Source organism: Peromyscus maniculatus, chromosome 21, assembly GCF_049852395.1.
Source record: "Peromyscus maniculatus bairdii isolate BWxNUB_F1_BW_parent chromosome 21, HU_Pman_BW_mat_3.1, whole genome shotgun sequence".
Lineage (NCBI taxonomy): Eukaryota > Metazoa > Chordata > Mammalia > Rodentia > Cricetidae > Peromyscus > Peromyscus maniculatus.
This window is the reverse complement of record NC_134872.1, coordinates 39,220,906-39,248,381: the sequence shown is the minus strand read 5'-3', so window position 1 is coordinate 39,248,381 and position 27,476 is coordinate 39,220,906. Positions and strand designations below refer to the sequence as shown.

At 48.0% G+C, this 27,476-nt stretch overlaps 1 protein-coding gene across 19 annotated transcripts in view; it reads left to right on the top strand.

Moving 5' to 3' along the window:
• Positions 1–27,476, top strand: part of Inpp4a (inositol polyphosphate-4-phosphatase type I A) — a 128,601-nt gene that overhangs the window by 80,946 nt on the left and 20,179 nt on the right. For 3 of the 19 annotated variants that reach the window (XM_042266152.2, XM_042266148.2, XM_042266153.2), the window contains exons 6-20: positions 30–146; positions 453–532; positions 747–858; positions 1,625–1,715; positions 2,138–2,285; positions 3,750–3,880; positions 5,838–5,942; positions 6,451–6,559; positions 8,465–8,482; positions 11,962–12,145; positions 13,288–13,506; positions 14,407–14,662; positions 19,333–19,365; positions 23,577–23,749; positions 24,391–24,514. In XM_042266152.2, coding sequence (XP_042122086.2) covers positions 30–146; positions 453–532; positions 747–858; positions 1,625–1,715; positions 2,138–2,285; positions 3,750–3,880; positions 5,838–5,942; positions 6,451–6,559; positions 8,465–8,482; positions 11,962–12,145; positions 13,288–13,506; positions 14,407–14,662; positions 19,333–19,365; positions 23,577–23,749; positions 24,391–24,514 — 1,900 coding nt within the window. The remainder of the gene's footprint in view (positions 1–29; positions 147–452; positions 533–746; positions 859–1,624; positions 1,716–2,137; positions 2,286–3,749; positions 3,881–5,837; positions 5,943–6,450; positions 6,560–8,464; positions 8,483–11,961; positions 12,146–13,287; positions 13,507–14,406; positions 14,663–19,332; positions 19,366–23,576; positions 23,750–24,390; positions 24,515–27,476) is intronic. The other 16 variants (XM_015998955.3, XM_042266150.2, XM_076557474.1 and 13 more) reach the window with 7 other exon arrangements.

Sequence of the window (27,476 nt, the reverse complement as noted above, 5' to 3'; positions counted from 1 at the left end):
ATAGAATCCACCTCTGCTTTCTGTTCTAGGGAACCAACAATCCTATCTTTCTAAGCAGCATCGCCTTCTTTCAAGACTCCCTCATCAACCAGATGACACAAATCAAGCTGTCTGTGTACGATGTCAAAGACAGATCTCAGGGAACAGTTAAGTAACTCGTGGTTTGCGGAACAGCCTCCCTTCACTAGTCGTTATGTAACAGTCCGGACAAGGTGTGAGCACAAGATTGAGTTCACTGCTGGCTTATGAATTAACTACATCAGAGCATGCTTGTGTCGTGGAATTCACTTGTGAGCATTGTGATGCGTTCATGAGGTGATGTAGTTAATTCATAAGCCAGCAGTGAACTCTGGCTGGGGGTGTTATAGGAACCACCCAGTTTCCCTGTGTTGCGGTATGTGGATCAGAGAGACACCGAGTATCCTTAAACTGCATCTCCCTGTCTCCCTCAGATGTATTTATTGGGCTCTGGAACCTTCGTTGTCAAAGATCTGCTCCAGGACAGGCATCACAGATTGCATCTGACACTGAGGTTGGTGTTTGCTTTATACCCCTTGGGAAGGGTCTGAAGTTTTGCCCCTCCATCCTCCTAGAGACTGTCTAGGGGGAGGCAGTGGTGTCTGCCGAGGAGAAGTGAGATGAACCGCTCAGTCTGTCAGGATGGTGCTTTGCTGCTCCCAGGGTCCTGATGACCCGGGATGGCCGAGCTTTGCCTTCAGACCATCAAGGCACGGTGCTTGTTGCAGGTCTGCAGAGAGTGACCGAGTAGGCAACATAACTGTGATCGGCTGGCAAATGGAGGAGAAGTCGGACCAGCGGCCCCCTGTGACCCGGTCTTTGGACACCGTCAACGGGAGGGTGAGTGGGCACCTTTCTCGTCTCCTTCCTCCCTCCTCCGTACAGGAGGGTTGGACATCTTCGTGCCTCTCTGTGCTCAGTCAAGGGCAGGGCCTGCTGTTTGACACTGCCTTCCATGGCTCTCGGCTCTTTCTCGGGTATGACGCCGCATGGAACGGAAGGGCTCCTGTCTAACAGACAGAGCCCTGCTGACCTGGAACCGGCCTGTGCTCTCTGGACCACACTGGCCACTTCTGTGACACAGGCATATATGTGGGAAGGTGTGAGTGAGGAGGTGATGGAGACCTCTGCCCCCCATTATATTCTGGTAGTAACTGTCTTTCCTAGACACAGCCACCTCCCTTCACACCCACTTCCTCTCCAGACTATCCCTTCCTATCCTCTGTCTCCTCATGGCCCACACAGTCTCTCACCCAGACACTATTACCAAATGAGAATTCCAGTTTAAGAGTGTAGCCCTATCAAGGAAGCATTATAAAATACAAAGCTACCTTATTTTGCCTGAAGTATGCTCAGAACACTAGCACTGAGGATGTTCTTGATACCAGAACACTGAGACCCAAGGTGAAATGACTTGGAAGACAGTTATGTGATGAAAAGTAGGCATGCGTGGAGTATGGGGAGGGACGTCAGTGTGTGTGGCTGGGCAGCTTGTACACTGCACATTCAGCTGTCAGGTCTTGTGTGATGCACGAGGCCTCATTTCTGCAGCCGCTCTGGAGTCCTCGGTCTCGGTGTTCTTATGCTTTTCTGTACCTGTCATCAGATGGTTCTGCCCGTTGACGAGAGCTTGACCGAGGCATTGGGAATCCGGTCCAAATATGCTTCTTTGCGAAAAGACACCTTGCTGAAATCAGGTAAGCAGCTTCTCTGTTGATGCTCTTGCCTTTCTTGTGACTGTCCCTGCGCCACGTTGTCTCAGACATGCCCCCAGTACTGTCTGCTGCTGTTTTTCAGTGCAGCATTTCCCGCAGTATGTAGAGCCGTGACCCCTTAAGGAAGGGGCTCCTTCGTTTCACTCTTACCTGACATTGCCGTTAGTGACTGACAGTGTTCCCGCCCAGCTCCTCACACTGTAGCTACTTCCATCTTCTGACATAGGGAGGAGTGTGGTACAGCCATTTGTCGGGGCTTGGGTTAAGTGGTTTTTGGTGTTTGTTGTTGCTGTTTGCTTGCTGGTTAGCTTTCTTGGGAAAAACAGGGCCTGAGGAAGGGGAACCATGCAGGCAGGTCTGCAGCCATTTCACTCACAGCCCATCTTCTTGTGTTCCCACCAAAGTGTTCGGTGGCGCCATCTGCCGCATGTACCGGTTCCCCACCACTGATGGCAACCACCTACGGATCCTGGAGCAGATGGCAGAGAGTGTCCTCTCCCTGCACGTGCCTCGGCAGTTTGTGAAGCTGCTGCTGGAAGAAGATGCAGCCAGGTGATCCACACGGAGAGGATGAGCACGCACCACCCCATCTCATGTGCACATGCCTTAGGCTCTGCAGACCCAGGCTCCATCGCATGCTGCCTTTGTGGCCCTAGCCTTCCAAAGCCTTAGTTTGCTCCTCTGACTCACAGATTGCTGGGCGAGGATTTCCCAAGGCTGTGTTCTTGAAGCCCCCAAGGCTTGGCTAACATCAGTGTGTCTTCCTTTTGCCTGTCTCTTTTTCCTCCCATTCATCCTGTCTGGGGCCACAGAGATAAGAGCTCGGAAGACATCCTCCAGGGCGCTCTCCTTCCACAGAGCAAAGCTCTCATCCTGGGCATATTTTTTTTTCAGTTCCAAGTAAGGGTGAGGCCATTTCCTGTTTGTCTCAGACTATGACTTCCACACCTTTTTCTAAATCAGTGTTTACATGATTAACATCATGTAAGCAGAGTCCCAGTATCCTAAAACAGATGTTTTCATTTTCACCCTGAAAAAAAAAATCAAAATTTGAGAAAAATAACAAGAATACAGTGAGTACCACATACCTTTCATCTAAATTTTATAAACTACTATTTTGCTGTTTTATTCTGTTTATGTACATATTTGTATCCTAATTTTAATGTATAGTTGTTACTTATCCACACTTATATAGCTATTGTCAGTTTCTCTGGGCACCTTCCGTTTTCATGGTTTAATTGTCACCACACTGGGGTTGGGGTGTGTGTGTGTGCCGTGGTGTCATGTGGAGGTCAGAGGACAGCTTTGTGGACTCCATTTTCTCCTCTAACCACGTGGTTCTTAGGGATCTAACCCAGGCCGTCAGGCTTAGCAGCAGGCGCCTTTACCCACTGAGCCATCTCCCTTCGCTCTCATGTGATCTTTTACTGTTGCCTGCCTTCCGTTTCCCTGTGCATTGCTGCTGGAAAGAGCACCTTCATTAGGCAGGGGCTTTAGAGCCAAGTGGTTGGCAGCAAGTCAGTGTGGGCAGCAAGGATGCTCCTCAGGAAGGGAGATGGGGGCCCCTCCCAGAAGTGTGAGACTGTTGCTGTGTGCTTGACATGGAAAGGGAGTTGTTAGAGTGAGGGTGGGGAGGTGAGTGGTTTCCCACATCCCCTGTCCCTTCTGTTCTGGAATGTCATCCTCCTGCAGAGAACTGTGCCAGTGCCTGAGAGGTACCTTCAAGGTCAGCAGGCAGAGCTACTCCTTAACTGCTCTTTCCTCTCCCCACACCCACTGTTGGCCTGGAGCATGGACCCGAGTTCCTATAAAGTTTCTCCATGTGCTTCCCACGTGCTCAGTGATCACTCACATCACCCTGTGATGGCCACTTGATTGCCCCTTAGACTGGCGGTGTAACTGCTGGCCAGGTCCCCAGAGCAGCACAGCTGCTTCTCCTGTACTCTATGGGTTCTCGGCACAGTTCCAGGGGAGGGGCGTCAGCCCTGTGGCCTGCTATGTGTGTCTTGTTTACAGAGTGTGTGAGCTGGAAGAGTTGGGGGAGCTGTCTCCTTGCTGGGAGAGCCTCCGGAGGCAGATTGTCACCCAGTATCAGACCATCATCCTCACCTACCAGGAAAACCTGACGGACCTCCATCAGTACAAAGGTGGGTGTGGCGCTGTCCTCCCAAGGTGCATGCATAGCCCACATGCCCAACCAGATATCTGAAGGCCCGCCCGGGCTCCTCAGACTCTCACTGAGTATCTTGAGTGGGTTTTTAAAAATAGATTCTCATGTAGGTGTGAATTATTTCAACTCTGGGGTTTTCAGATCTTAATTAAAATGATAAATTGGTGAATTGCAAGAAGTCTTTCTATGGTGTTATTTCCTAAAACAGCCACTGTAGGATAAGATTGAAGCAAGGCAGGTTCTCAGGTTGTCTTGGTTCATGCGGGTTCTTCTTAGTCTCACACCACTGAGGATCGAAAGGCTAGGAGCTGTTTGCCTGAAGGAAAGTGGTGTTCTAGTTTAAATACTCAGTGTCATGTTCTAGTTGAAATACTCAGTGTCGTTTTTACTGAACATGTAAGATGTCAGGGTGCAGCTCTTCATTTTAAGGCTTAAAAGAGAAAGTAAAGTTTAGGCACCTCAGCTTTTTTTTCTTACTTGCTTTTTCTTTTCCCCAGGCTGGAGGCTGGGGGTCAAGTCCGGGGCTCCCTGCATGCCAGGAAAGCACCCCGCCACTGTTTATTCTTGAAAATGATATTTGATTTTCAAACTGTGTGAATTTTTAAATCTACTTTCTTTTTATTCTGAATGGAATGAATTTTTTGTTTCTTAATTGTTTAGTCTTTCAAAGTACTTTTTTCTTATGATTTTTTTATAAAGATGCACTTTTATTTTATCTTTGAGATTATTATATAATTACAACATTTCTCCCTTCCCTTTCCTCCTTTCTTTCAAAGTATTCTTTATCTTTGGTGTCTTTCCTTCTATATAATGCTTTGTCAATTTAAGGAAAATCTTAAACCCTTAATGTGACTTTCATACAGAATATAAGAACTTGTCCATAAACTTAGCTGAGAGGAAATCAGGGCTCAGACAAGATGGTGGTGCGCGGGACTGGTCCAAGCTCAGACAAGTCCAAGGGCATCGTTTAGAGAGATGGCAGCATTTGCTTGAAGGGTTGAGGCAGCTGCCCATGCTGGATAAGCGCTCTTGAGGAAGCGTGAAATCCGTGCAAACCTGAGTTGACTAGGCTAGAGCTTCTCAATGTCAAATCACCCAGCTCTTCTGAATCTCGGTTCAGCACAGGCCTTGGTTGTATTTCCTGCAGTGTCACAAGACACACGGACACGGAAGTCTGAGAGACACCGTGTGGCTGTCAGACTCGTGTGACAAAAGGCAGGGCACGCGGCTGCTGTCTGCCCGAGAGCTGCAGATGCATCGTTTCTTACTAGTTGGAATGTTGATTTCTTCACTCTTCTGTTGTCATTTGCATCTGCAATCCCTTTGGGTGGTGGATATGTGATGCCTCATGTCGTTATGGATTCTGGATTCTGATTCTAGAAATAAGATGGTGGCAGCTGGTTACATTGTCTGAGCTCTCTAGGGACAAGCACGTGTGAAGAGGGACTTACTGGAGAGGGCAAGGCAGGCTTCAGGGCCATGTAGCCTGGTTTATCTTGATGGACCTAAGGTGAGGAGCAAACCTCTCATCACTTCGGATTGAGATGTACTGTTTCACGAAGACCAGTTTCTAGGCTCTTGGATGGCAGCAATCTGTAGAGTTGGCAGGTAGTCTCTGACATGGTCCACTGGCTTTTATAGTGGTGTTGGCATCACACTGCCTAAGGTCATATCTGTGTGTCATGCCTGTGAGTTGAACTGAATCACAGGAAGGATGGCCTCATCACTACTGTAACCTAAAGGTCCTTATCCCTGGCTCTGCTCACCAGATAGCATTTAGAGCCAGCCCCTTACTGTCTTGAGAGGCCACTCGGAATTTTCTAGGCCTCGGTGGAGATACACCTGCTTCCATGCATCAGCAGGTCTAGGTTACTACTTTCCTACTGGTGTGTGATCATGTTGATGGCTCTGTTTTCTTGTGTTCCATTTCTTAGGTCCTTCATTTAAAGCAAGCAGTTTGAAAGCAGATAAAAAGTTAGAATTTGTTCCCACAAACCTGCACATACAAAGGATGAGAGTTCAAGACGATGGAGGCTCAGGTACTTATTTTTCTTACCCTTTTGTTGAATTGCGTTCTACTCCTTTCTTCCTGTGTACTTGGTCCCTGAGTTGCCCTATATCTGGCCCATTTTTCCTGTATGCTCCATTACTGGGCAGCAAGAGAAAATAAAACACACACACACACACACACACACACACACACACACACACACACACACACACACACCTTTGAATAATTTAAGTTACAGAATCCAAACCTGTTCCTTACATATCTTCAACTTCCTTTGGTTTTTATGGCAGCAAGTTGCCCATCAACGAGCCTTTCCCAGAAGGGGTAGATGGCGTTACCTCCAGACACCAACTTCCTTACTGAATAGTTAGAATTGGGTCCAGCAAGCTCTTTATCAGCCTTGGCATGTAGAACCAGGGAGCCATAGACTGTTTGCATGTGGGCTGTAGGGTCCCAGAGTGCTGTGCATATTGCTGTTGCTGGCCTGTCTGCAGACCCGATCCCAGAGTAATGGAGGAAAGCTTTCTGTCACTCAGATCAGAACTACGACGTGGTCACTATCGGAGCCCCAGCAGCACACTGCCAAGGTTTTAAGTCAGGAGGTCTTCGAAAAAAGCTGCACAAGTTTGAAGAGTCCAAGAAACAGTAAGTGGAGGAGGGTATTTGTGGTCCTTGTACAGCTGTGTTTGATGTTTGTGAGTTAAAATAAAGAATCAAAACAAAACCGCAAAAAACATGCAGCCATCTGATCTGCTTCTGCGTGGCTGGAGGAGCTGCCTTAGGGACCCCGTGCTACTGTGTATGTGCATGTGGTTGAGTGAGTAAGTAGTGAGGGCACCTAATCAGTAGTCCACACTTGCCAGGGGAGCGGCATACAGAGAGCCACTCCTGACTCTGGCCCTCGGCAGCCACCCGTATGTAGTTCCTGCTAGCTCAGCTTCCTTTAGAATCTCTGGTCAGCCTCTGACAAGTCTATACTCTCAGGGGTCATTTTTATAATCCCTAAAGCCCCTGGCACTCTGTGTCCTTTCCTAAAGGATAGCGTGGCACGTATTCCAACTGTTGAAAGGATCCAGAGGGTTGTACAGTTCTGTCCTGAGCAGGATATTACCCAGATAGGCAGGGTGTGGAGAGGCCTCTCAGATGAAGCATTCCTTGGATATCTTTCAAAAGGTCACCTGGCAAAATTTAAATGGATCCAAGGGGTGTGAGGGGGTGTGAGTGTAACACATGAGATGAGTGATGATCCTGTGAAGTCCTTTGGTAGAATGGGAGATGGAGAAAGGAGCAAAAGGTCTCAGTTTCAGGAGACTAATTATGGGCTGAGTGAGTTTGCGCCACTGTGGAGCATGCATGTGTGTAAGGTGAGGTAGAGAGGAGAACAGAGAGGCAGGGCCTGTCCAGTTATCCCGGAAGGGATAAGGTGGTGGCAGGTGGGTTAGCAGAAAGGTCTCAAGGTGGGAGGGAGCAAGACAAAGGGTTACTGGAGCCTGTGATCTTGAGTTGGGAGTAAAGTGTTTGAGAGACATGAAGCAAAGGTCCAGGGACCCTCCAGAGACCCCCACGTGGTGGCGTGTAGAGGCAGGTGGAGGCAGGTGCTAGCACAAATGGGGGCGGATTGGTCATTGCCCGGTTCTGCAGCTGTGGCCAGAGTAGGGTACTGTATGACTGGATCAGGATGCTGGACAGGTTAGGACAGTGGCCCATTGGGAAGACAGGTCAGCGTGCATGCCACTGATGTGGGTGCTGACTGAGCAGGGAGTAAGAGAGGACATTCTCAGAGAGGTTGCCCTTCCAGTGTGTCGACCAGCCCTGGATGTGGGAGGAGAAGCCTGGCAAGGCTGGGCTCAGCAAAGCCTTTTCAGCGTTCTAGTGAGGCCTTCAGACAGCCTTGATCACTTCCTACCGAGCAGACAAATTGCGTGGCCACACTGTCCCAGGGAGTAGGAAGAAGTGCAGAGCTTCCACTGGCCATCCCAGGTCTGTGGAGTCAGCCGGAAGTGTGTGTGGCTGTCCCGCCATTGCCTGATGCTGTGTGGAAAGAGTGAATATATGAGCTGAGGTGGTGTGGTTTCCTGAGAGAGAAAGTCCATTCATTCTAGGTGACAGTCAGGAGGGGACTCCTGGATATCCCTGGTCCCTGAAAGGTTGTAGTTTTGATACCAGGTGACTTTATATTTTAGCTTCAGAACTTATTTTCCCAATGCCTCTTGTGTTTTTTCAAATATCTAGTACAGATGTTATATAACTTTGTACTAATGTCATAAACCCACTTTCCGACAGAGTTTTCTCTCGGAGCTTTTCTTTAAATGTGCACGTCCTGTGCCCTAGTGGGATATCCCTGGGGCTTGAGGACAGGCCACAAACTTGCTCCAGAGAATAAGGATTGAACTCATAAGTTTGTTTATTCCCGTAATCATAGCCTCAACAAATTACCTCTAAGTATTTTGAGAAAAAGAAAATCAGTCAGCGTTTAAATTTTGTTTTGCCTGTAGTATTTTGCTAACAATTGCTAATGCTTCGTTTTTGGTTTTTTTTTTTTTTCTTTAGCAGTTTTGAGGAGTGTTGGTGAGTTCTCTGTCTGTGGAGAGAGTGTATGTTGGTTCTTGCTCTTATGCAGAGAAAGCCTGTGCTGTCCTTCATCTGGGTGGCTCCATCCCATTTGGCGCGTGGCTCCGAGTTTCATGTCCTGTAGGCAGAGCTCTTCCTTCCAACTGCAATGTTCTTTGATAATGAATAGCCAGTCTGCAGCCTGCAGCCTTCCTTTCAAACTGACAGTGGTTTCTTCCTGTGCTCAGTAGAGACAGGGTCGCCCTTTTGGGGCCCTGGATGCTGGAGTATTACATCAGCCTACTGGTACATTTGGTAACATATACCTTTACCCAGTGACCCATTGGGAGCCCCCCCCCCTTTTTTTTAATTTCAACACATGGTAGGCAAAGCTTCATCACTGTGCTCCACTCCAACCATTTAAAAATTTTTTTGTTTTGTTTTGAGACAGGGCTCGTAAGTTTACCCAAGCTGGCCTTGAACTTGCCCTGCAGCCAAGGTTTTTTTTCTCAAATTTATAACCCTCCTGCCTCAGCCTTCGGTATCTGGGATTACAGATCTGTGACATCAGGCCCAGTTAGTCTTCATTTACAGGAGTTATGAAGCCTTTGAGTTTTCACTTTCCCTGTCTGATAGAGCCAGTTAATTTTCATAATACTTCTTAATTTGTGCTGACTTTAATGATGGTCTTGTTAAGGCCAGTTTACCCATTGGATAGCAGAAGAAGAGCTGAGAGACCCTTTCCTCCAGAGAATTAGATGGGAGCCAGAAGCTACTATGTCTACCTAAGCTCTATTCCTTAGTCCCAGACTGAGAAACCAGCAGCTCACCAAGAAGAGGCCCCATAGCCCTTGATCTAATGACCCATGAGGCTTTGGGGTTGGGGCTAGATCCTAGCTGAGATGCCAGGGCTCTGCTGGGAACACACAATGGCCTGAAGTCCTGAGAACCCACAACCACCTAAGGTGAGGCATCACCAGTTTTCCTTAAGGGGCCCCTTCCCTGGAGTCCTGAGGGATGAAAGAAGGCATCTGGGAGGGGTGCTGCCCTGCCCACTTCCTCCATAGCTGTTTTATACAAGTATCCCTTTTCCCTCCTGGGCTTCTCTGGAGGGAGGCTCAATCTTTTCCACAGCAGGATGAGTCAAATCCCTAATGCCCTGAGGGATAACCATGAAAGTATGACATGGAGAGCCAAGGGCCCCACTGCCCCTTGGTAAGTTCCAGCCCAGGTATTTTATGTGAACCGTATCTGGAAAGTTCTTCAGATTCCATCTTAACTGAAAACTCTAGACTTTGCATGTCTCAGAAAGGGCTTGGTTACTCCTATCCTTTCGCTCTCTTCTCCCAGGATACCAAGCATTCCTAAGACAGGTGGGGAATCTTCCCATCTGTGGCAAAGGGACACCCAAATCTGGGGCAGGGGACCCAGTTCCACAGGACTGTCAGCTATGCATTGACAGCCTTACTCAGGCTGTGCTGTTATGCAGAGTACCTCTGCATGTCAGGTACTCTACTTACGCTTACATGGCACTCTGTGTTTAGCCCGTGGCCTCCACTGTGAGGAGGTAGGAGTCCGCAGCCCTGGGCTAGGGGTTTAACCTAAAGCCCAAGGACCGCACATAGGCCATTCCCTCCTGGGCCTGTTGCAGGAAGATCTGGGAGCCCAGATAATGAGTAGAACAGAGATGCCCTCCCCTGGAGGACTGTGTACTACAAGGCAGTAGAGCCTCTGCACCCCCCCCCCCCATTGCCTTGGTGTGGCTCCTGATTTTGGAGTTAACTAAATACATGCACTTACCTACTCCTGATGTCCCCAAGAGTAGTTCTTTGAACTTGCCCATTTGTACCTTCACCACGTGCTTCCATGCGTCAGTCCTAGAGAGGTGCTATAACATGCCTTCTTAGAGCACAGGGTGAATGGGGGCGATGGGCACCTGTCAGAGTGTGTGCAGCCGTGGGCATACACCACAGTAGACCTACACACACAGCACATAGTACATTTGGACTCTAAAGGTTGAGGACCAGTGAGACCAGATTCTTTTTTTTTTTTTTTAATTCTTTTTGAAAATGTATTTCCAAGCCCCGATTGTCCCAAGGGGGAGCTATTCATTTGGGCAAGAGGTTGCAGATGGGAGAGCAGCTCCTGCACGCAGCGCTGTGCGCGTGGAATGACTGTAGCGCTGCACAGGCTCATCGCCGTCTGCTGCATGGGCTTCTGGCAGATCCGTCATCGTCCGCTGTGGTGTGTGGCCTTGTGGTGGTGGGGTTTCCTTCCGGGGCAGTTTGCTTTGTGGTGTTTGCATGTTTGTCCAGAAAGAGAAAGGGCAGTGGCGGTTTCTTTCTGACTTGCTTCTGGGCCTCCCTGGAAAGGTCTCAGGTGACTCTCGTCTCCAACAAGTGGGGGAGGGTGTGGTAAGGGTCACACTCTACTCTCCATATCGCCCCCCATCCCTGGAACTCAAGGCCATCCCTTTATTCCAGAATTAAGGGGACAATGTTCTGTCCAGAGCTCAGTATCCTCAAATCCTAGGAGACCTCTGAATTGGTGACTTTTATATCTCCTCCTTATTTTTTCAGGCATCCTCAGATGGTCTCAAAAACAAATTAATAATGTTTGATTGATTGAGACCTGAGCTAAGAGACATAAGTTTATTATTGCCATCTTGGAGGACCACACATGCTGACCTCACCCATATGGAGGAAGCTAGGGCATATGGAGTTGGCCCCTCAGAGGCTCCTGATTCTGCTGGGCAGCAGCTGGCCTGGCACTTTGACATCTCGTTCCCATATACATATGCTGCTCGGTGGTGAGGAGGTGGGAAGGAGGAAGGACTGGGGTTTCAGAGGCACTGAGGTGCTGGGCCTGCCTCTGTTGGCACGGTCTCTTCTCTCTCTTATGGAATGCTCTTGTCAACGTAAGGATGTCCTGACAGGCGAGAGAAAGGAATCCCAGTGGTGGGAACTTGGCTGTGGTTAATATGTAAGAGAAGGATGGGGGTTTGCTCACAGGAAGTCGAAAGACCCTGGTGGCCAAATGAAGAAGCAAACGTTAGGGTGTGGTTTTTGGTTCTTTGGTTGTCTGTTTTGTTTTAATATATAGTCCAACACCTATTGCAGTGTAGTAATTTGATCCTTTCTGGTGTAAGCAGACTCCACATCTCTATTGAAGGACTGCTTATAAGTTAATAGATGAAATTCCTAGGTAAGACCCCAGCATTGGGTAATTATTACAGTGACATTCCAATGCATTTATAGACATGTTCATGCTTGTGGTAAATATATAGACACAGGTACAAGTACACATAAAAGCCTTAGTCTTCTATATATATTTTATGCTTCTCATTAGATAAAAAAAAAATATCTTCCAAGATTGACCTTTACCCATCAGTGACTAAACCTCTTTATTTTAGGGTTAGATACCTCTGTATTTTAGGATTAGTTGTGGGTGGGGTGGATGGTCTTGGAGAGCCCCTTAGGACCTGTTGTTCCTTTTAGTACATCATCTAGCTGCCAGTCCATAATCTACATACCACAGGACATCATCCGAGCCAAGGAGATCATTGCCCAGATCAACACCCTGAAAACCCAAGTTAGCTACTACGCAGAACGGCTCTCAAGGGCAGCCAAGGACAGGTCTGCCACTGGCCTTGAGAGGACACTCGCCATCTTGGCAGACAAGGTAGGAGGGGCTGCCCGAATGCATGTGGGGTGGAGAGGTCCCTTGGGTTTCTGGAAGCTACTGGACCACCAAGGGCCACCCAGGCATGTCTAGAGCTGGCATTGTGACGACCTTGAAGGTTTCTCTTTTATTAAAGTCCACATCCCAGAAATTCACAGGGAAGTCTGGGGATCTGCCCATGGTCAGAGCCCAGGTTGTGACTCTCAGGTGTGGCTTGAGGCCAGTGTGTTGATGTGTTTTCTAGCAAGTAAATCCTTGCATTTATTTTCTTGGGACTCGTTGCCCACATCAGCTTCCTTAGTGACTTCCTAGTCAGCACCTATGTAGTAGCAATTATTCAGACATAAGAAATGAACAGTACAATCTTATTGGCTTATATATAATAATTTTAAAAGTTCTGTCTAACATCACACAGTCCTGATTAAAAAAATCTCCACAGTGAGAGAGTAGCTATATCAGCTTCTGATGGATGGTGTTCTTTCCAACTACTCAGTCTCTTTCCCTTCGCACACAGATTCTGCTTACACCTCTCCACCCACACCTGATTTGCTGGGTAGGAGCTGTTGTTTGTGCGCAGAATGTGTTATATTCTTCACATGAGTTTGCACAGTATAAAGACAGACCAGGACCACTAGGAAAGGAAGCTATAGTCGTCAGCAGTAGAACTAGAAATGGCAGGACTCCTGTTGCAGTCTCCAAAACCAGGAGTCCAATAGTTCAGAGCCTGGAACATTCAAAAACGCTCTAGTGGTTGAACAAAAGTAACGTGTGACTACTGGGGACTAGCCTCTGCCAGGCTGGGGCACATTCCACCATGCTGTCAAGGCTGGAGTATGAGCCCTTTTCTCCAGTGAGCTGGAGCCAAAGGCAAGCAGAGCTAAAAATGTTAGATTCCTCAGCCCCTTTTCTTCTTCCTTGACCACTTCTGGGATAAACAGATCTCAAGCACACCCCTGTGTCCTCTAGTCTTCCAGGAGATTCTTGCTGATATTATCCCTGCTGCCTTTGTATTCAGATACCCTAGAGAATGCTATCCTAGTAGGCTCTGTGGAGCAGGGTGGGTGGCAGAAGCCCTGGCCGTAGCCTGTCTCCTTCTTCAAGAGAAAGCATGCTTAGCAGCCCTGGTTTGTGTGTACCTACAGACCCGGCAGTTGGTCACTGTCTGTGACTGTAAGCTGCTGGCCAACTCCATCCACGGGCTGAATGCCGCACGGCCTGACTACATCGCTTCCAAGGCCTCCCCTACCTCGACTGAGGAGGAGCAGGTGATGCTTCGGAATGACCAGGACACCCTCATGGCCAGGTGGGCAGGGAGGAGCAGCCGGTCTTCCCTGCAGGTGGACTGGCATGAGGAGGAGTGGGTGAGTCTGGTGCCCCTGCCCGTTGGCCTACTGCTGAACTTGGAAACGATAGAGCTCCTGCCTGTGGCCTCCCTCACAGAGTGCCCAGAAGGCCCGCCCCTTTGTTAGCAGGCTCCAGCTCTGCTTCCCCGATGGCCCTAGGCCACTTGGTGCTGAGAAGTAGACTGTTTTCAGACCACGGTGGGTGTGAATTGTACATGATTGTGCCGGGAGCCAGGTCTCTCCTCTTCCTCAGTCCTTGGCTCATCCTTTGCCCTTTAGTGCTCTTTGTGTTCCAATGCAGGAGCTCAGGTGCTCAGGCTACTACTACCCCTGACATGTCACTTTGGTGTTCCAGAGTTGGCCGGAGAGCTGGATCCTTGTCTCTTTAGGAAGGGAACAGTCCACAACTTGTTGCCATTAGTTGGGGCTACTGCTCAGAGGCATCCTGTGAAGCATTGAATTATTAATTGGCAGCAAAGTGTTCCTCCAGCCCTGGCAGCCTGTGGTCTGTGTGGGTTTCTGCAGCTCACTTCCAGCCTGCCCTCTCCTCCTCCCAACTCCCTCACCCTGCCACCAGCTGTTTCCATTCGTGTCCATCAGAAGGAGACCTCCGTGTGTGATGACTGTAGATGGTCCACAGTGGAAGGGGAAAAGAGATAATGAGCTCTTAGTGCCCTGTGGCCTGTTGGGTGAGGCTGGAAGGCTGGCTGTCTTCTACAGAGTTGGCAGCAAATGTCTGCTAAGCTTTCAAGTCACTGACCACAGGCTGCAGATTGTCTTTGCAGAGTCAATCTGACTTGAACGGCAATGTAGACATGATCAGGGCCGGGACTAAGGGAGAGATGGGGGAGGCTGTGTTCTGTCTGTTCTTGTTCTTCTGTTGCACAAATTGACCCAAACAGTCTTCTTGGTTTGAAGGAGAAAGTGTGGCTGAATGTGGACAAGAGCCTGGAGTGCATCATCCAACGGGTAGACAAGCTGCTGCAGAAGGAGCGTCTGCATGAGGAGGGCTGTGAGGACGTTTTCCCCTGTTCAAGCACCTGCTCCAGCAAGAAAGGTAACCGGGGCAGCCAAGCCTACTGGATCAGACCGGAGGACCCCTTCTGTGACGCCCCCTCCTCGACATGTCCCTCCTCCATGCCCACTGCTGCATGCCATCCTCACCCAAGCACACGTGCGTATGCATCCACGCTTCCCACGCTGCCTCGACTCGTGCCTCATCACTTGTGTGTCTGTGTCTCTGACTCCGTGCCTGCCTCCCCCAAGCAGGCTGCAGGGAGGGCTGTCAGGCGTGCAGGATGTCAGCAGGAGTCCGCATGCATAGAGCAGCAGATAGGCAGGGTGGAGACTCCTGTCATCTTTCCATGCAGCTGGAGCCCACCACATCTGCATCACCACCATGGGCGGACTGGGCCCTCCTGGGCCACAGTGTCATGGCAGGAAAGTCTTTTCAGGTTTGTAAGCCAACCTGAGAACCTGAAGGGGACTGGATGCAGATGTCTCTGTGGTGTTATTTTTGTTCTGTTGGGAATGGATAGACTGATTGAAAAAACATTAGTGAGCTTTGTAGGGACGACGCTAGATGAGGGGTGCTTGCAGCCTCACAGGCTCTTCTCATTGTCTGGGCACACTCTTATCCAGCAGAAGCGTGTTGCCTAGGGTCTTGTAACTCAGATGGCAGGTTAGTTAGAGTGACCTGTTTGACACCACTCTTAGAGGGGGTCCTTGAGTGTAGAACAGTGCCATGCGGCGGCACACTTCAGAAAGGGACACAGGGCACGCTGAAGACTGCCCTCAAGATAGCTTGAAGCCTGAGGACTGATGTGTCTAAAAACAAGAGGGTCCTTGGTCCCCCCTCTCACCTTTCCTATAAGAGCTAGAGAAATCTTGGATCCAGTCATCTGAGTCCTGGCTGCACACCGAGCTTCTGCTCCTCTTCACGCTCTTTGGGAAGCTTGAAGGTGGAGTAAGGACAGTCTAGATGGGCAGGGTTAGGGTTCGTGTGATGAGGACTCCGAGATTCTTACTTGACAGTGGCCCTTGAAGGCAGAATCCTGAGCCTTTACCAGAGTCTCCGATAGATCCTTCGTGTGTTGTGTGTCCTTTGCCTCTCATCTGTCTGCAGTGTTTCTGGGGCGCTGTCCTACTTGAGCCTCTGTTTAAGCAGTGTCTACATCATCTACTTTTCTGTCTCGGGGGATTACAGCTGTCACCTTTCCAAGCCTGTCATCCATTCATCAAACTAATTTGTGTCTGATTTGTTCTCATTTTCCTGTTTAATTTTTTTCTCAAAGTTCATTACTTACTTCTCTTTAATACTAACTTGTCTGTAGGACTAGGGATGTAGTTAAGTGGTAGATCACCTGCCAACTTTGTATGAAGGAGGCCACTTCAGAACTAAAGAAGAAATATATATAATTTTGTTTGTAACTTTAAATATTTTCTGCAGATACAGAGAAAAAAATGGTTAGATATTTTAAAATTTAGGAGATAGTGTGTTGTGTGATCAGGCTGTTTGTCTTTGTGACTCATTTGTCTGTGGTGCTTGTCCTAGTTAGGGTTTCTATTGCTATGATAAAACACCATGACCAAAAGCAACTTGGGGAGGGAAGGGTTTATTATAATCCGTCATCCAGGGAAGTTATGGCAGGAACTCAAGACAGGAACCTGGAGACAGGAAATGACAGAGAGGCCATGGAGGAACACTCCTTACTGGCTTGCTCAGCCTGCTTTCTTTTTTTTTTTTTTTTTTTTTTTTTGTCTAAGAACATTTTACTGGCAACACTGACTGTATCAAACAGACATTCTTGGGACTGGTGGATTCCCTTCCTATCCCAAAAGAAGCGTAACAGGAAACAGATGCAAAACAGAGGCAGGTGCTGTTTACCAGTGGTCAGCGCAGCCTGTGGGGGGGACGCCTGCACCGGGTGAGAGGTGCAGGGTGCCCTTGGCTGTATCCCCCAGGGGTCGGTCTGTTATGCAGTAGGTATTTACAGGAGGGTTAGACAAAATAGTTAACTACTAAAGGTATCCAAAAAAGGCCTGAGAAAATCTGGTTAAAATGCATAACCTTGTATTGCTACTGATGGGAGTAGTCATTTTTATATCTTTTAAAAATAATAAAAAGATTCTGTTAAAAAATATATTTATCCAGAAAGATGTTGATTTGAACTCTAAAAAGCAATGAGTTGTCCCTTTTCCCTTTTGGATGAAGAGCCTCTACTCCATGTTAGCGTCCCTCTGATTCAAGTCCATCCTGTCCGTCCTCTGAGGCAGCCAGGCCTGCAGCTGGCTCTGCCGGGCCAGCGCTTCGGTCAGCTTGCCTGCTTCGAGAACCAGCCGCCGACCGACTCCCCTAGCTGCTCCTCCAAGGACAGGATTAGCTGCCTTTGGTGTAGCCTGGAGGATGCTGCTCCCAGAGGAACTCTCCTCAGTGTGTGGAGTGAGGTGGCTTAAAACTATTAGTAATTTTTAAGGCTAAGGCAACATCCGTGGTCATTTGTCTATCTTAATTTGATGCAAATAGTTAGCCATAATCTAAAATAGATCCTGTGCATATCCTCTTAGCTGGGGTACAGAGCATGGACAAGGTCGAGATGAGGAGGTGTAATGGCGGCAACGTCCTATCCTAGGGACCCTACAGGAAGGGAAATGGAGAGGTCAGCATAACCCGTTTCTTTGGTGAGCACTCTACAAAGGCCGCTGCTCCCGTGTAGAAAGCACCCTGACCCTACAGGAACTGTTAGAACTCCTGATTAAGATGTCTCTGCTAACCCACAGGGCTTGGCGTCTGTCTAAAGCTGGTAGTAGAGATGTGACCTGCAAGCCAGGGCAGCGAATGGAAGGTGACGATGCCCCTCCCCTCAGCCAGGAGATGGGGCCTGCCAGTGCTCCCCTTCTCCATTCTGGGGAGTCCCTGGGCCTGCTCCTTTGCATAAGGAAGGGGCAGCTGCTGTCTGCAGGAGTGCAGGCCCTCTGCCGTCGGGTCTCAGCTGACGGAGCACTCCCGCGTCAGCCTGCTTTCTTATACAGAGATGGCACCACCCAGAGTGGACTGAGCCTCCCACAACAACCCCTAAATAAGTAAACGCCCCTATGGGTTTGCTGAAAGGCCAGTCAAAGGCTGAATTGTTAACCCAGGACCTGTGCACACGTCAGCCTCATGTAAGCCCAAGATCACATGCTGAAATTTGCAAGTGACCAGGGAGAAAGTCCATAGTGGTCATCAAATCTCAAAGGACTCCATGACCTAAGACCAGTTAGGAATCTCTAATCTGAGAGTACCAGAGGAGTCTCCTTTCTCCCCTTGGGTAGAAAGGTATGTTTACCAAACTGAGTTTTCCCCTAAGGAAACTCTCACAGGAGTAGTCCCACCCTGAGATCACCACAGTCATTCATAAAGCAGGCTCCTAAACTCTCCTCCTCATTCGTGACTCAGAGTCCTGGAGGAGAGGTTATGGAGTGGCAAAAATAAACAAACATACACAAACATGCAGCTTTTCAAGGCTTGGGATAATTCTTCTTAGCCAGATAGAGGTTAAATCTCTGGGTGCATCGGGTTTCACACCCACGAGGGTTCCCGTCCGTTAGCTAGCTGGTCTCAGGGTTTGAGTGCTGAACAAAGAGGCTGAGCTCTTCAATTTACAGAAAGCTTTGTATTTCCTTTCCTCTTGTCAGTTTAAGAAGTCATGTCCAAACACAACAGAGGAAGGACCCCTGCTCATCCCCCCGACAAACCCCTAAAACTCCTTCTGGCTAGTCTTGGGGATCTGAAGCCTTCTTATTTCAGTTCCCTATGGACATCCTTTGAACTAAAGTTCAAACACAAAACGAAATTCAGTGTTACTCCTTTGATGCCTTTTCAAACTGTATTTTTTTCAGGTGGCACATCCATTTAACTAGAAATTTTAGCATTTTTAAGGGCAATGTGAAATTGAAATGAGTACATCCCAGTAAGACTCAGCAAAAGTAGACTAGAATCAAAATTGGTGTGCTTTGAAGACCTGAGGGACAGCTTAGCTGGAGGACAGCCCAACTGGAGGACAGTCTAACTGGAGGACAGTCTAACTGGAGGACAGTCTAACTGGAGGACAGTCTAACTGGAGGACAGTCTAACTGGAGGACAGCCTAACTATGGAGGACAGTCTAACTGGAGGACAGTCTAACTGGAGGACAGTCTAACTGGAGGACAGCCTAACTGGAGGACAGTCTAACTGGAGGACAGTCTAACTGGAGGACAGTCTAACTGGAGGACAGTCTAACTAGAGGAGTTTCCTAATTGGAGCCATCTTCCAAATCACACAGCTTTTACATTTAGTTTAATTGGGTTTTAAAGACTGGCATATGGTTCCTTTCGCATCTTGGTTTTATCATTGGGCCTTACCAGTTTGAAGGTCAGCAGTAGATCCTGAACCCTAGATTCTCCAGTAAACAGGGACAGTGGGCTCCACAGTTGACACGCAGACTTGATTGGTCAGTCTGTCTCATTCGATGTTGTAAGCTAACATGGGCTCCATCATTGCACCATCATCAGTGTGGCATCTGTGGCGTTGTGTGCGTTGTTTCACTCATCTAGAAGAACATTGTATGTTGATGTGTTAGCAACATGGATGTTGGCTCTGGTGAATCACTGTTGTTCACCACCGAGAGGGCTCAGCTGCTCACAGCAGCAAGTATGCTGCCCTTGGGAAACTGAGTAAGAGGCGCCTGGGCCCCAGGCCTCTTCTCCATCTGTTTAACCACCTTGCTGCAAGCTGCTGATGCAGCAGCTCTGAGACTGAGTTGCTCATGTTTGAACTGTGTGCTGCTCCTTAATCATCCCTGTTGCCCTCCATTTCTGTGCAGATTGCAGCCCCCCTCCTGAAGAGTCCAGCCCAGGTACGTGGTCTCCGTTCAAGGTTCCTGCTGGTGTCTTTTAAATATTCAGGGAGTACTTGTAGTTCAATTATCTAAGATTGGTTTGTGTTCCCATAATTGGGAAAATACCTTAGGACTTCCATTGTTTTGAGGTTTGGTGAGGGACCTGTGGGACTGAGGGAATTATGGCCTAAAGCAGGCTACTAGACACATTATGGTTTTCCTTCTGTATCCTAAAGCCTTTTCACAAGATTTACTTCTGAGTCCATTGGGTCCAGCAGTGGGTGATCTGATTTAGAAAGCTACATGTTTGTGAATATTCCTTGTCCGTTCACTTGAACTCTTGCACATAGCTCTAAAGGCACAGTTGGATGATTTGTATCCACTGGGGATGTGGTGGTGTAGCAGCCTCTCCTCAGCTTCTGGACTCTTACCAGACATCGATCTGGACCTCAGTTGGGATGACTGCTAAAAATGAAATCTTTCTGCTACATTTTCATGGAGAACCCAATGTCCTTGGTTCTAGCTCAGGGGTTGGTGAACTATGGTCTTGAACTAAATCCTGACCACAGCCTGCATTTGTAACATTTTGTCTATCACCTATTATCTTGAGTTGTGCAGCAGAGACTCTGTTACTCTCCTAGTCTGTAAAGACTCTGTTGTAGGTTGTGACAACCCCTGATCTCGTTCCTAATGAGCTTCCTTTATACGGCTTGTGGTTTTCTCAGTGTGCATGGGCCTTTCTTCCCCCAAAACAATGTTTTACTAAAAAAAAAAAAAAAAAAAAAGCTATATGATCAGTCCAATGATTGCATATTTCTGAGTAGATGTAAGATGGAAAGACACCTGCTTACTATCTAGAGTACAGCAAACAGTGGGCACAGGATTTGTGGGGCCATTTCTGCCCACTGACACAGTGCTGTGAGTCCACTGACGGTGACCACCTGGCAGCAGTCCCAGAACTGCACTGAGGTAGTGTCTAACTGGGCTCATCATGCCTTCCCAGTTTGCTTTAGGTCCCTTTATGGTTCTCTTTCCCCAGACATGAGTGGAGCAGCCGTGAGTAGATCTTAGGTCCCAGTGTCATAGATGAGCCCTCAGGGCCATGGAGCCTTAGTAGATGCACAGTTAACCTTGCTCTCTACTTGCCTGCAACTCTGGGACCATGGCCAGCAGTGAGGACCAGAAGGGGTGACCTGTTAGCCTGCGGCAGGAGCTCAGGGGCTGTTCTCCACTCTGGTTTCTTTCTGGCTTGTAGAACTCTTCCTCCACTTGGGAAGCACTGGTGGCTTTTCCATAGTTGATGTTAAATGGAGAAAAATGGTTCCCTGCCAGGAGTCCTGTACTACATATTTAGTCTGTATTAAACACACACAATCCAGAGGCTGGAGAGATGGGTAAAGTGTTTGCTGCGTGATCATGAGGATCTGATTTCAAAGTCCCCAGCACCCAAGAGAAAAGCCAGGCGTGGCAGATCATGCCTGTAATCCCAACACTGGGAGCCAGGTGGAGACAGGCTGGTCCTGAGGTTGCTGGCTGGCCAGGAGGTCGGCCAGTTGGTGAGCATCAGGTTTATCAAGAGACCCTATCTCAAAAAGTAAGATGGAAGTGGTAGGAGAGGACACTAGACATCAACTTCTAGTCTTCACGCATGTTGTACATATGGATACACACACCTCCATATGTAGTATACATGCATATACTACATATACATAAGATCAACAAATATACAGACACACACTTTGTCTCTCATTCCCTGTTTGTACTGATGGGTTAATGAAAAAACAAACAAAGCAAAAGCAGGCTGTGGATTAGAGGAGCACTTGAGGTTCCCTGAAGTAGGAACCATGGACCATGGGCTCCAGGCAGCAGGCGTCACAAGTAGCAGGTGGCTGAGAGTTGACCCCTTAGAAGCAGAGCAGCTGCAGCACCTGGGACATTGCTTAGTTGACCTGTTCTTAAAAAAATAATAGTAACAGGAACAAGTAGCAGTTATAGTAGTCGTCTTTCATTTGAGGTAGCACCTTGAAAACCCTTTACCAACTTCAGCATCCCAGCCATTTTTATTTGCCAGGACTAGGTAGATTCCATGTGCTGCCATTGTAATCAATTTGGCTTGTTTTTTTTTTTAATTGTGAGTTTCTGTTCATACTCAAGACACCTACTGCCACCTTACTCCTGCTCTCTCCTCAGCAGAAGCAGGCTCACTACTAAAGATAATGGCTTAAGAGTCAGTCAGACATTTGCAGGGGCCCATTCTGTTTGTGTCTTAGAAGGGCTCTTAGCCGCGGAGCCCATTTCCGCTCCGCGTGGATAAGATGGGAATGCTGTTAGAAATGCTGGAAATGGCGGTTGGTGCCCTCCCTGAACTCTGGCCGCCCAGACTTGTCTGGTGCCATCTGGGAAGATGGCACACTCACCCTCTTGCAGCTTCATGTCACCAGTTTCCAAGACAAGTGTTGCAGTGCCTTTAAGCAGTTTCTTCTGTGCTCTTTTTTCTTTCTAGTTTAGCAAATAAGTCTTTCTTATATGAATTTCATTTCTGAAAAAAAGTGGCTAAAGTGAAAACGTCATCTTGGGAAAGCTTGCTGGGTTAAACAGCTTGATGCTCTGATTATTTTCAGGTTAAAATGGCCATGGTTATCCTATGAATTGTATATGTGTAGTAATTGGAAAAGCAAAGTAAAAATGATCTAAGCATTTCAATTCTTACTCAAGAGCAGTATTTGGGGGACAGAGGGAGCTTGGTTGTTTTTATTTTTTGAGGTTGGATATTAGTATGTAGTCTAGGCTAGCCTTGAACTTGTTACCCCCCTACCTCAGCCTCCCAGGTCCTGGGATTATAGGCATGCACTACCAGACCTGGCTTATGAAGAAGATTCTTACGGACTGCACCAGTCCGAAATGATGTGCTATACTCCATAGTTTTCGTTGGCCATTTTTGATCGACTCTGTTGACAGAGCTCTTCAAAGAAACAGGAAACTTGTCTGAGAAGAACAGAGGGAGAGTTAGGTCTGCGAGTCTATCTAGTGCTTCTCTCTGATTTTCCCAAGAAATACCACGTGGCTGAGTGGTCCAGGGCCTTGCCCGTGTTCGCCACTGCTCAGCAGCCAGGCCTGGAACTCATATTTTCCACTTCTCAGTCCAGTGTTCTTTGTCACTGTGTCATATTTGCTAAGACCTTTCTGCTTTAGATTCTAAATATAAGCTTCTTTTCCATTACAGACATAGCCCTTGTCCACATGCAGCGTGTCTGCATATCTAGTTAGATCATTTCCAACCCTGGACTGTTTCGTGTACTTAGGCCTGTTGTTGAGTATGGGCAAGTTCCTCTACACATTCTTGGAGCTAGAGTGCTAGCCAGATGGTGAACAAGCAGGGCCAGCCTCCTCCTCTTAGTGTCTCCGGCTGTGTGTGTGAGAGGCCGAAGCTCCCCCAGCAGTGTGGTGGCTGGTCTGAGGATTCTGTCACCTGCGCGCGCGCGCGCTCTCTCAGGGTGTGCACTGCCTTGAGCTGGTTTGGAGAGCTGGCTTCACCCAGTAGGGTGTGCTGATGCCTCTTTTTGGACATGGCATGTCTTTTTAATGTCTTCCAAGAAGGAAGCAAACGAAGGCCGTGCCCGAGCTGCCCCAACCCTGCTCTTCCCTCCAGGGCTCTATTTTTAAAGGGTTGTTTTGGTATCGGGTCAAAGTTCCATCACATTTCTGAAAGCAAACTGAGCTGGAAATAGTTGTATCAAGCGGGGGAGTGGGGACTGAGCACAGAGGAGGGGACAGGAGCAGAGTTGGCACCGTGCTGGGAGAAGGGCCATGGCGTACACCCTGTCTGTGGGCATTCCTTGTGGGGTAGAGGACCGCCAGACTGTGGTGCACACACAGTCTGTTTGTGCCCTTGTCACGACCTACAAAGGCTTCTGTGGGTGTTCTCTTCAGCAGCCTTAGTCTTGCTGTGGAGGAAGGAGTCCCTAGTAGTTTTAGGGTGGCTGGTATATGTGGATGCCACCAGAGCCGAACTCCTTTAGTTTACTGCAACAAGCGAGGCAGAGGGATGGGGCAGAGTCGGCTCTGGGCAGAACTTAGTGCTATTTCTTCAGGCCATGCAGTGAGAAGGTCCAGAGAGGCGGAGGGTGTGAGAGGCAGGGTGGAACAATGGTTAGGGCAGTGGCGTGCTGCTTTACAGGACCTTCTTGAAGCCTTCCTTTCAGTTCTGACAAGCCCTTCACTCTGTGCAGGTGAATGGAGCGAGGCCCTTTACCCTCTGCTGACCACCCTCACAGACTGTGTGGCCATGATGAGCGACAAAGCCAAGAAGGCCATGGTCTTCCTGCTCATGCAGGACAGTGCCCCCACCATTGCCTCATACCTGAGCCTGCAGTACCGCCGTGACGTCGTCTTCTGCCAAACCGTAAGCCTCCAGAGGACATCAGGGTGCTCTTGGGCACCTCCTACCTCCGAGAAAGAGACTCAGGCAGCTCTGTCCTTTCTCTGTACTTGTGCAAAGCACAGGGGCCTTGTTTGCCCAACCTGTTGCTTTAAAGTTTCCTTAATAGAGAGGCACAGGAAGGAGATACCTCATTGATGGGCATTTGTTCCTCCTGAAGAGCCAGCTCTGACAGGAGAGCCAGCACCAAGCAGGACAGTGGCAAAGGCCGATGTCACCTCCTTTTTCTGCACAAGGGATGTGACCGAGGGTCCCATGGGTGCTTGTCAGTGCAGTTGGAACAGCAGGCACTCAAGTCCTGTGGCTTATCACAGGGCTCCGTTGAAAGACTTCAGTTACCATTCAGTGAGAGTTGTGATGAATCTCCCAAGTTAAACGATGCCAGTAATAGAACTCATGATGTGAGTAGCTTGGAGGGGCCTGGTGCTCTGTAGCTGGGAAGCCTGTTTTGTCATACAGAAAACCTCCCTAAGGAAGCTAGGCAGCTACGCTCACTCTTGTGCAGTGAACACAAGAACACATATGCAGGCAGAACAGTGGATACATAATAAATAAATATTCTTTAAAAGGCCTGTTTACACACCACTCCCTGTGCCTCCTCACAGCTGACGGCCCTCATCTGCGGCTTCATCATCAAGCTGAGGAACTGCCTGCACGATGACGGCTTCCTGCGGCAGCTCTATACCATCGGGCTTCTGGCCCAGTTTGAGAGCCTGCTGAGCACCTATGGTGAGACTCCATCCTGGGCGTGACCTCTGGCCCAGGGCCTCTACCTCCTTCCTTCCTTCCTCCCTTCCTTCCTTCCTTATTGATGAGTTCGAGCATCAAACCAGGATATGTACAAAGAAGCAGGCGATACTCCTGCATAGGTTTGCAGGAGTCATGTCATGTATCTTGACGGTCTTTCTAGTGAGCATGGAGGATGATTTGGGTTTCTTCTGAATGACTCCCACTAAATCTTTGGTGCAGGGATACCTGTCCATGAAGACATTTGTAATTGTGTGGGCTCCTTTTCTAGCTGAGAAGGAGAGTTGCTGGGTCAAGGGGAAGAAGGGGTGGTTAGAAACTTAAAAGCTGATTCCAAATTGCAGTTTAGGGAGACTCTCTTCTCCCTAGACTTGTTTTCTATTATTTCTTCCAAGAAGGTGAAAATGGACTGCTTTGAAAAAGTATGTTTTCACCGTGGGATTATAGTTTGTTTGTTTGTTTGTTTGTTTATTTATTCTTTTATATACTATGTCCCAACCCCAACATTTCCCCTCCCTCCTCTCCCCCTGCTCCTTCCCCTCTCCTCCCAATCCATTCCTCCATTTCGGCCTCCCAGGAGTATCAACCAAACATGGCATATGAGGTTGCAGTAAGGTGGCACCCCACATATTTAGGCTGGATGGGCAACCCAGTAGGAGGAAGAGTTCCAAAAACAGGCAAAAATGTAGGGACAGCCCCTGCTCCCACTGCTAGGAGTTCCACAAGAAGACCAAACTACGCAACCATAACATATACGCAGAGGACCTAGGTCAGACCCATACAAGGCTCCCTGGTTGTCAGTTCAGGCTCTATGGTCCCTGTGAGCCCTGGCTAGTTGATTCTGTGGACTGTGTTCTTGTGGTGTCCTTGACCCCTCTGGCTCCTATAATCCTTCCTTCCCCTTTTCTGAAGGATTCCCTGAGCTTGACCTAATGTTTAGCTATGGGTCTCTGCATCTGTTTCCATCAGTTGCTGGATGGAGCCTCTCTGATGGAAATTGGGCTAGGCACCAATCTATGAGTATAGCAGAATGTCATCAAGAATCGTTCCATTGTGGTTGGTCATGGTGTTTTTGTTTTTGTTGTTGTTGTTTGTTTGTTTTTCCAGTCATGTTTGGTTCTACCCTAGCTCTCTGGGCTATCCAGCCTCTGGGTCCTGGCCATCCAGGCAGTGTCAAGTGTAGGCTTCCTCTTGTGGTAAGGATCTCAAGCTGGACCATTTTGGCACCACCCCGTACATCTTGTAGACAGGACAAATTGTAGGTCAAAGGTTTTGTGGTTGGGTTGGTTCCTCAACTGGAAATCTTGCCTGGCTATAGGAGATTACCAGTTCAGGCTCCATATCCCCCATTTCTAGGTGTCTTAGCTAAGGTCACACTCATAGATTCCAGGGAGTTTCCACTACACTAAGTTTCTACCTTGTCCCCCAAATGCCCCCCAATTCCAGTTGTCTCTCCCAGAACTCTCTCCCTCCATTTGCCCCTGATCCCTCCTGTTCCCATCCCTATCTGCTCCCAGACCCCCTGAGATATCTCTTCTATTTCCCCTTCCCAGCATGCGTTCCCCTCCCCTTGAGCCCTCCTTGTTACCTAGCCTCTCCGTGTCTATGGATTGTAGCATGATTATCCTTTACGGATAATAGCCACTTAAAAGTGAGTACATACAATGTTTATCTTTCTGGGTCTGGGTTACCTCACTCAGGATGATTTTTTCTAGTTCCATCCATTTGCCTGCAAATTTTATGGTGTTAGGTTTTTTTTTAACAGACAAGTAATACTCCATTGTGTAAATGTGCCACTTTTTTTTTTTTTTTTTTTTTTTTTTAACCCAGTCTTTGATTGAGAGGCATCCAGGTTGTTTCCAGTTTCTGGTTATTATGAAAAAGTTGCTATGAATGAATATAGCTGAGCAAATATCCTGGTGGTATGGTGGAGCACCTTTGGATATATGCCCAGGAGTGGTATTGCTGGGTTTTGAGGTAGATTGATTCCCAATTTTCTGAAAAACCACTATATTGATTTCCAAAGTGGCTATACAAGTTTATACACCCACCAGCAATGGAGGAGTGTTCCCCTTGTTCCACATCCTCTCCAGCATAAATTGTCACTTGTGTTACTGATCTTAGCCATTCTGACAAGTGTGAAATCTCAAAAGTAAGTTTTGATTTGCGTTTCCCTGATAGCTAAGGATGTTGAGCATCTCAAGTGTTTCTCGGCCATTTGAGATTCCTCTGTTGCAAATTCTCTGTTTAGATCTTTACCCCATTTTTAATTGGATTATTTGGGTTTGTTTTTTTTCTTTTTTTCTTTTCTTTTTCTTTCTTTCTTTTTTTTTTTTTTGATGTCTAGTTTCTTGAGTTCTTTAAATATTTTAGAAATTAGTCCTCCGTCAGATGTGGAGTTGGTGAAAATCTTTTCCCATTCTGTGGGCTGCCATTTTGTCCTGTTGGCAGTGTCCTCTGCCTTACAGAAGCTTTTCAGGTTCATGAGTTCACAGTTATTAATTGTTGATCTTAGGGCCTACACTACTGGTGTTCTGTTTGGGAAATTGTCTCCTGTGCCAATGCATTCAAGGCTATTCCCCACTTTCTCTCCTATCAGAGTCAGTGAATCTGGTTTTATGTTGGGGTCTTTGATCCACTTGGACTCCAGTTTTGTTCAGAGTTTTGTGGTAAATATGGATCTATCTGCATTCTCCTTGTAAGGCCATACCACCCTGAATACACCCAATCTCTTCAGGTTATGGGTTTTTGATGAGGTATCCAGCCATGGGTGGTGGACGAATTGGCCACAGCAAAGCTGTTTTACTGTTTCTCTTCCCATTTTTGAAGAGCTGGCATGAGCTGTTGAGGTTCCATGCACAAAAGCTTGAGAAGGGTGGGCCCCAGTTCTACCAGCCTACATTTGCAGTGTTATTATGTGGTCAGCAGTGAATTCCCTCACAGG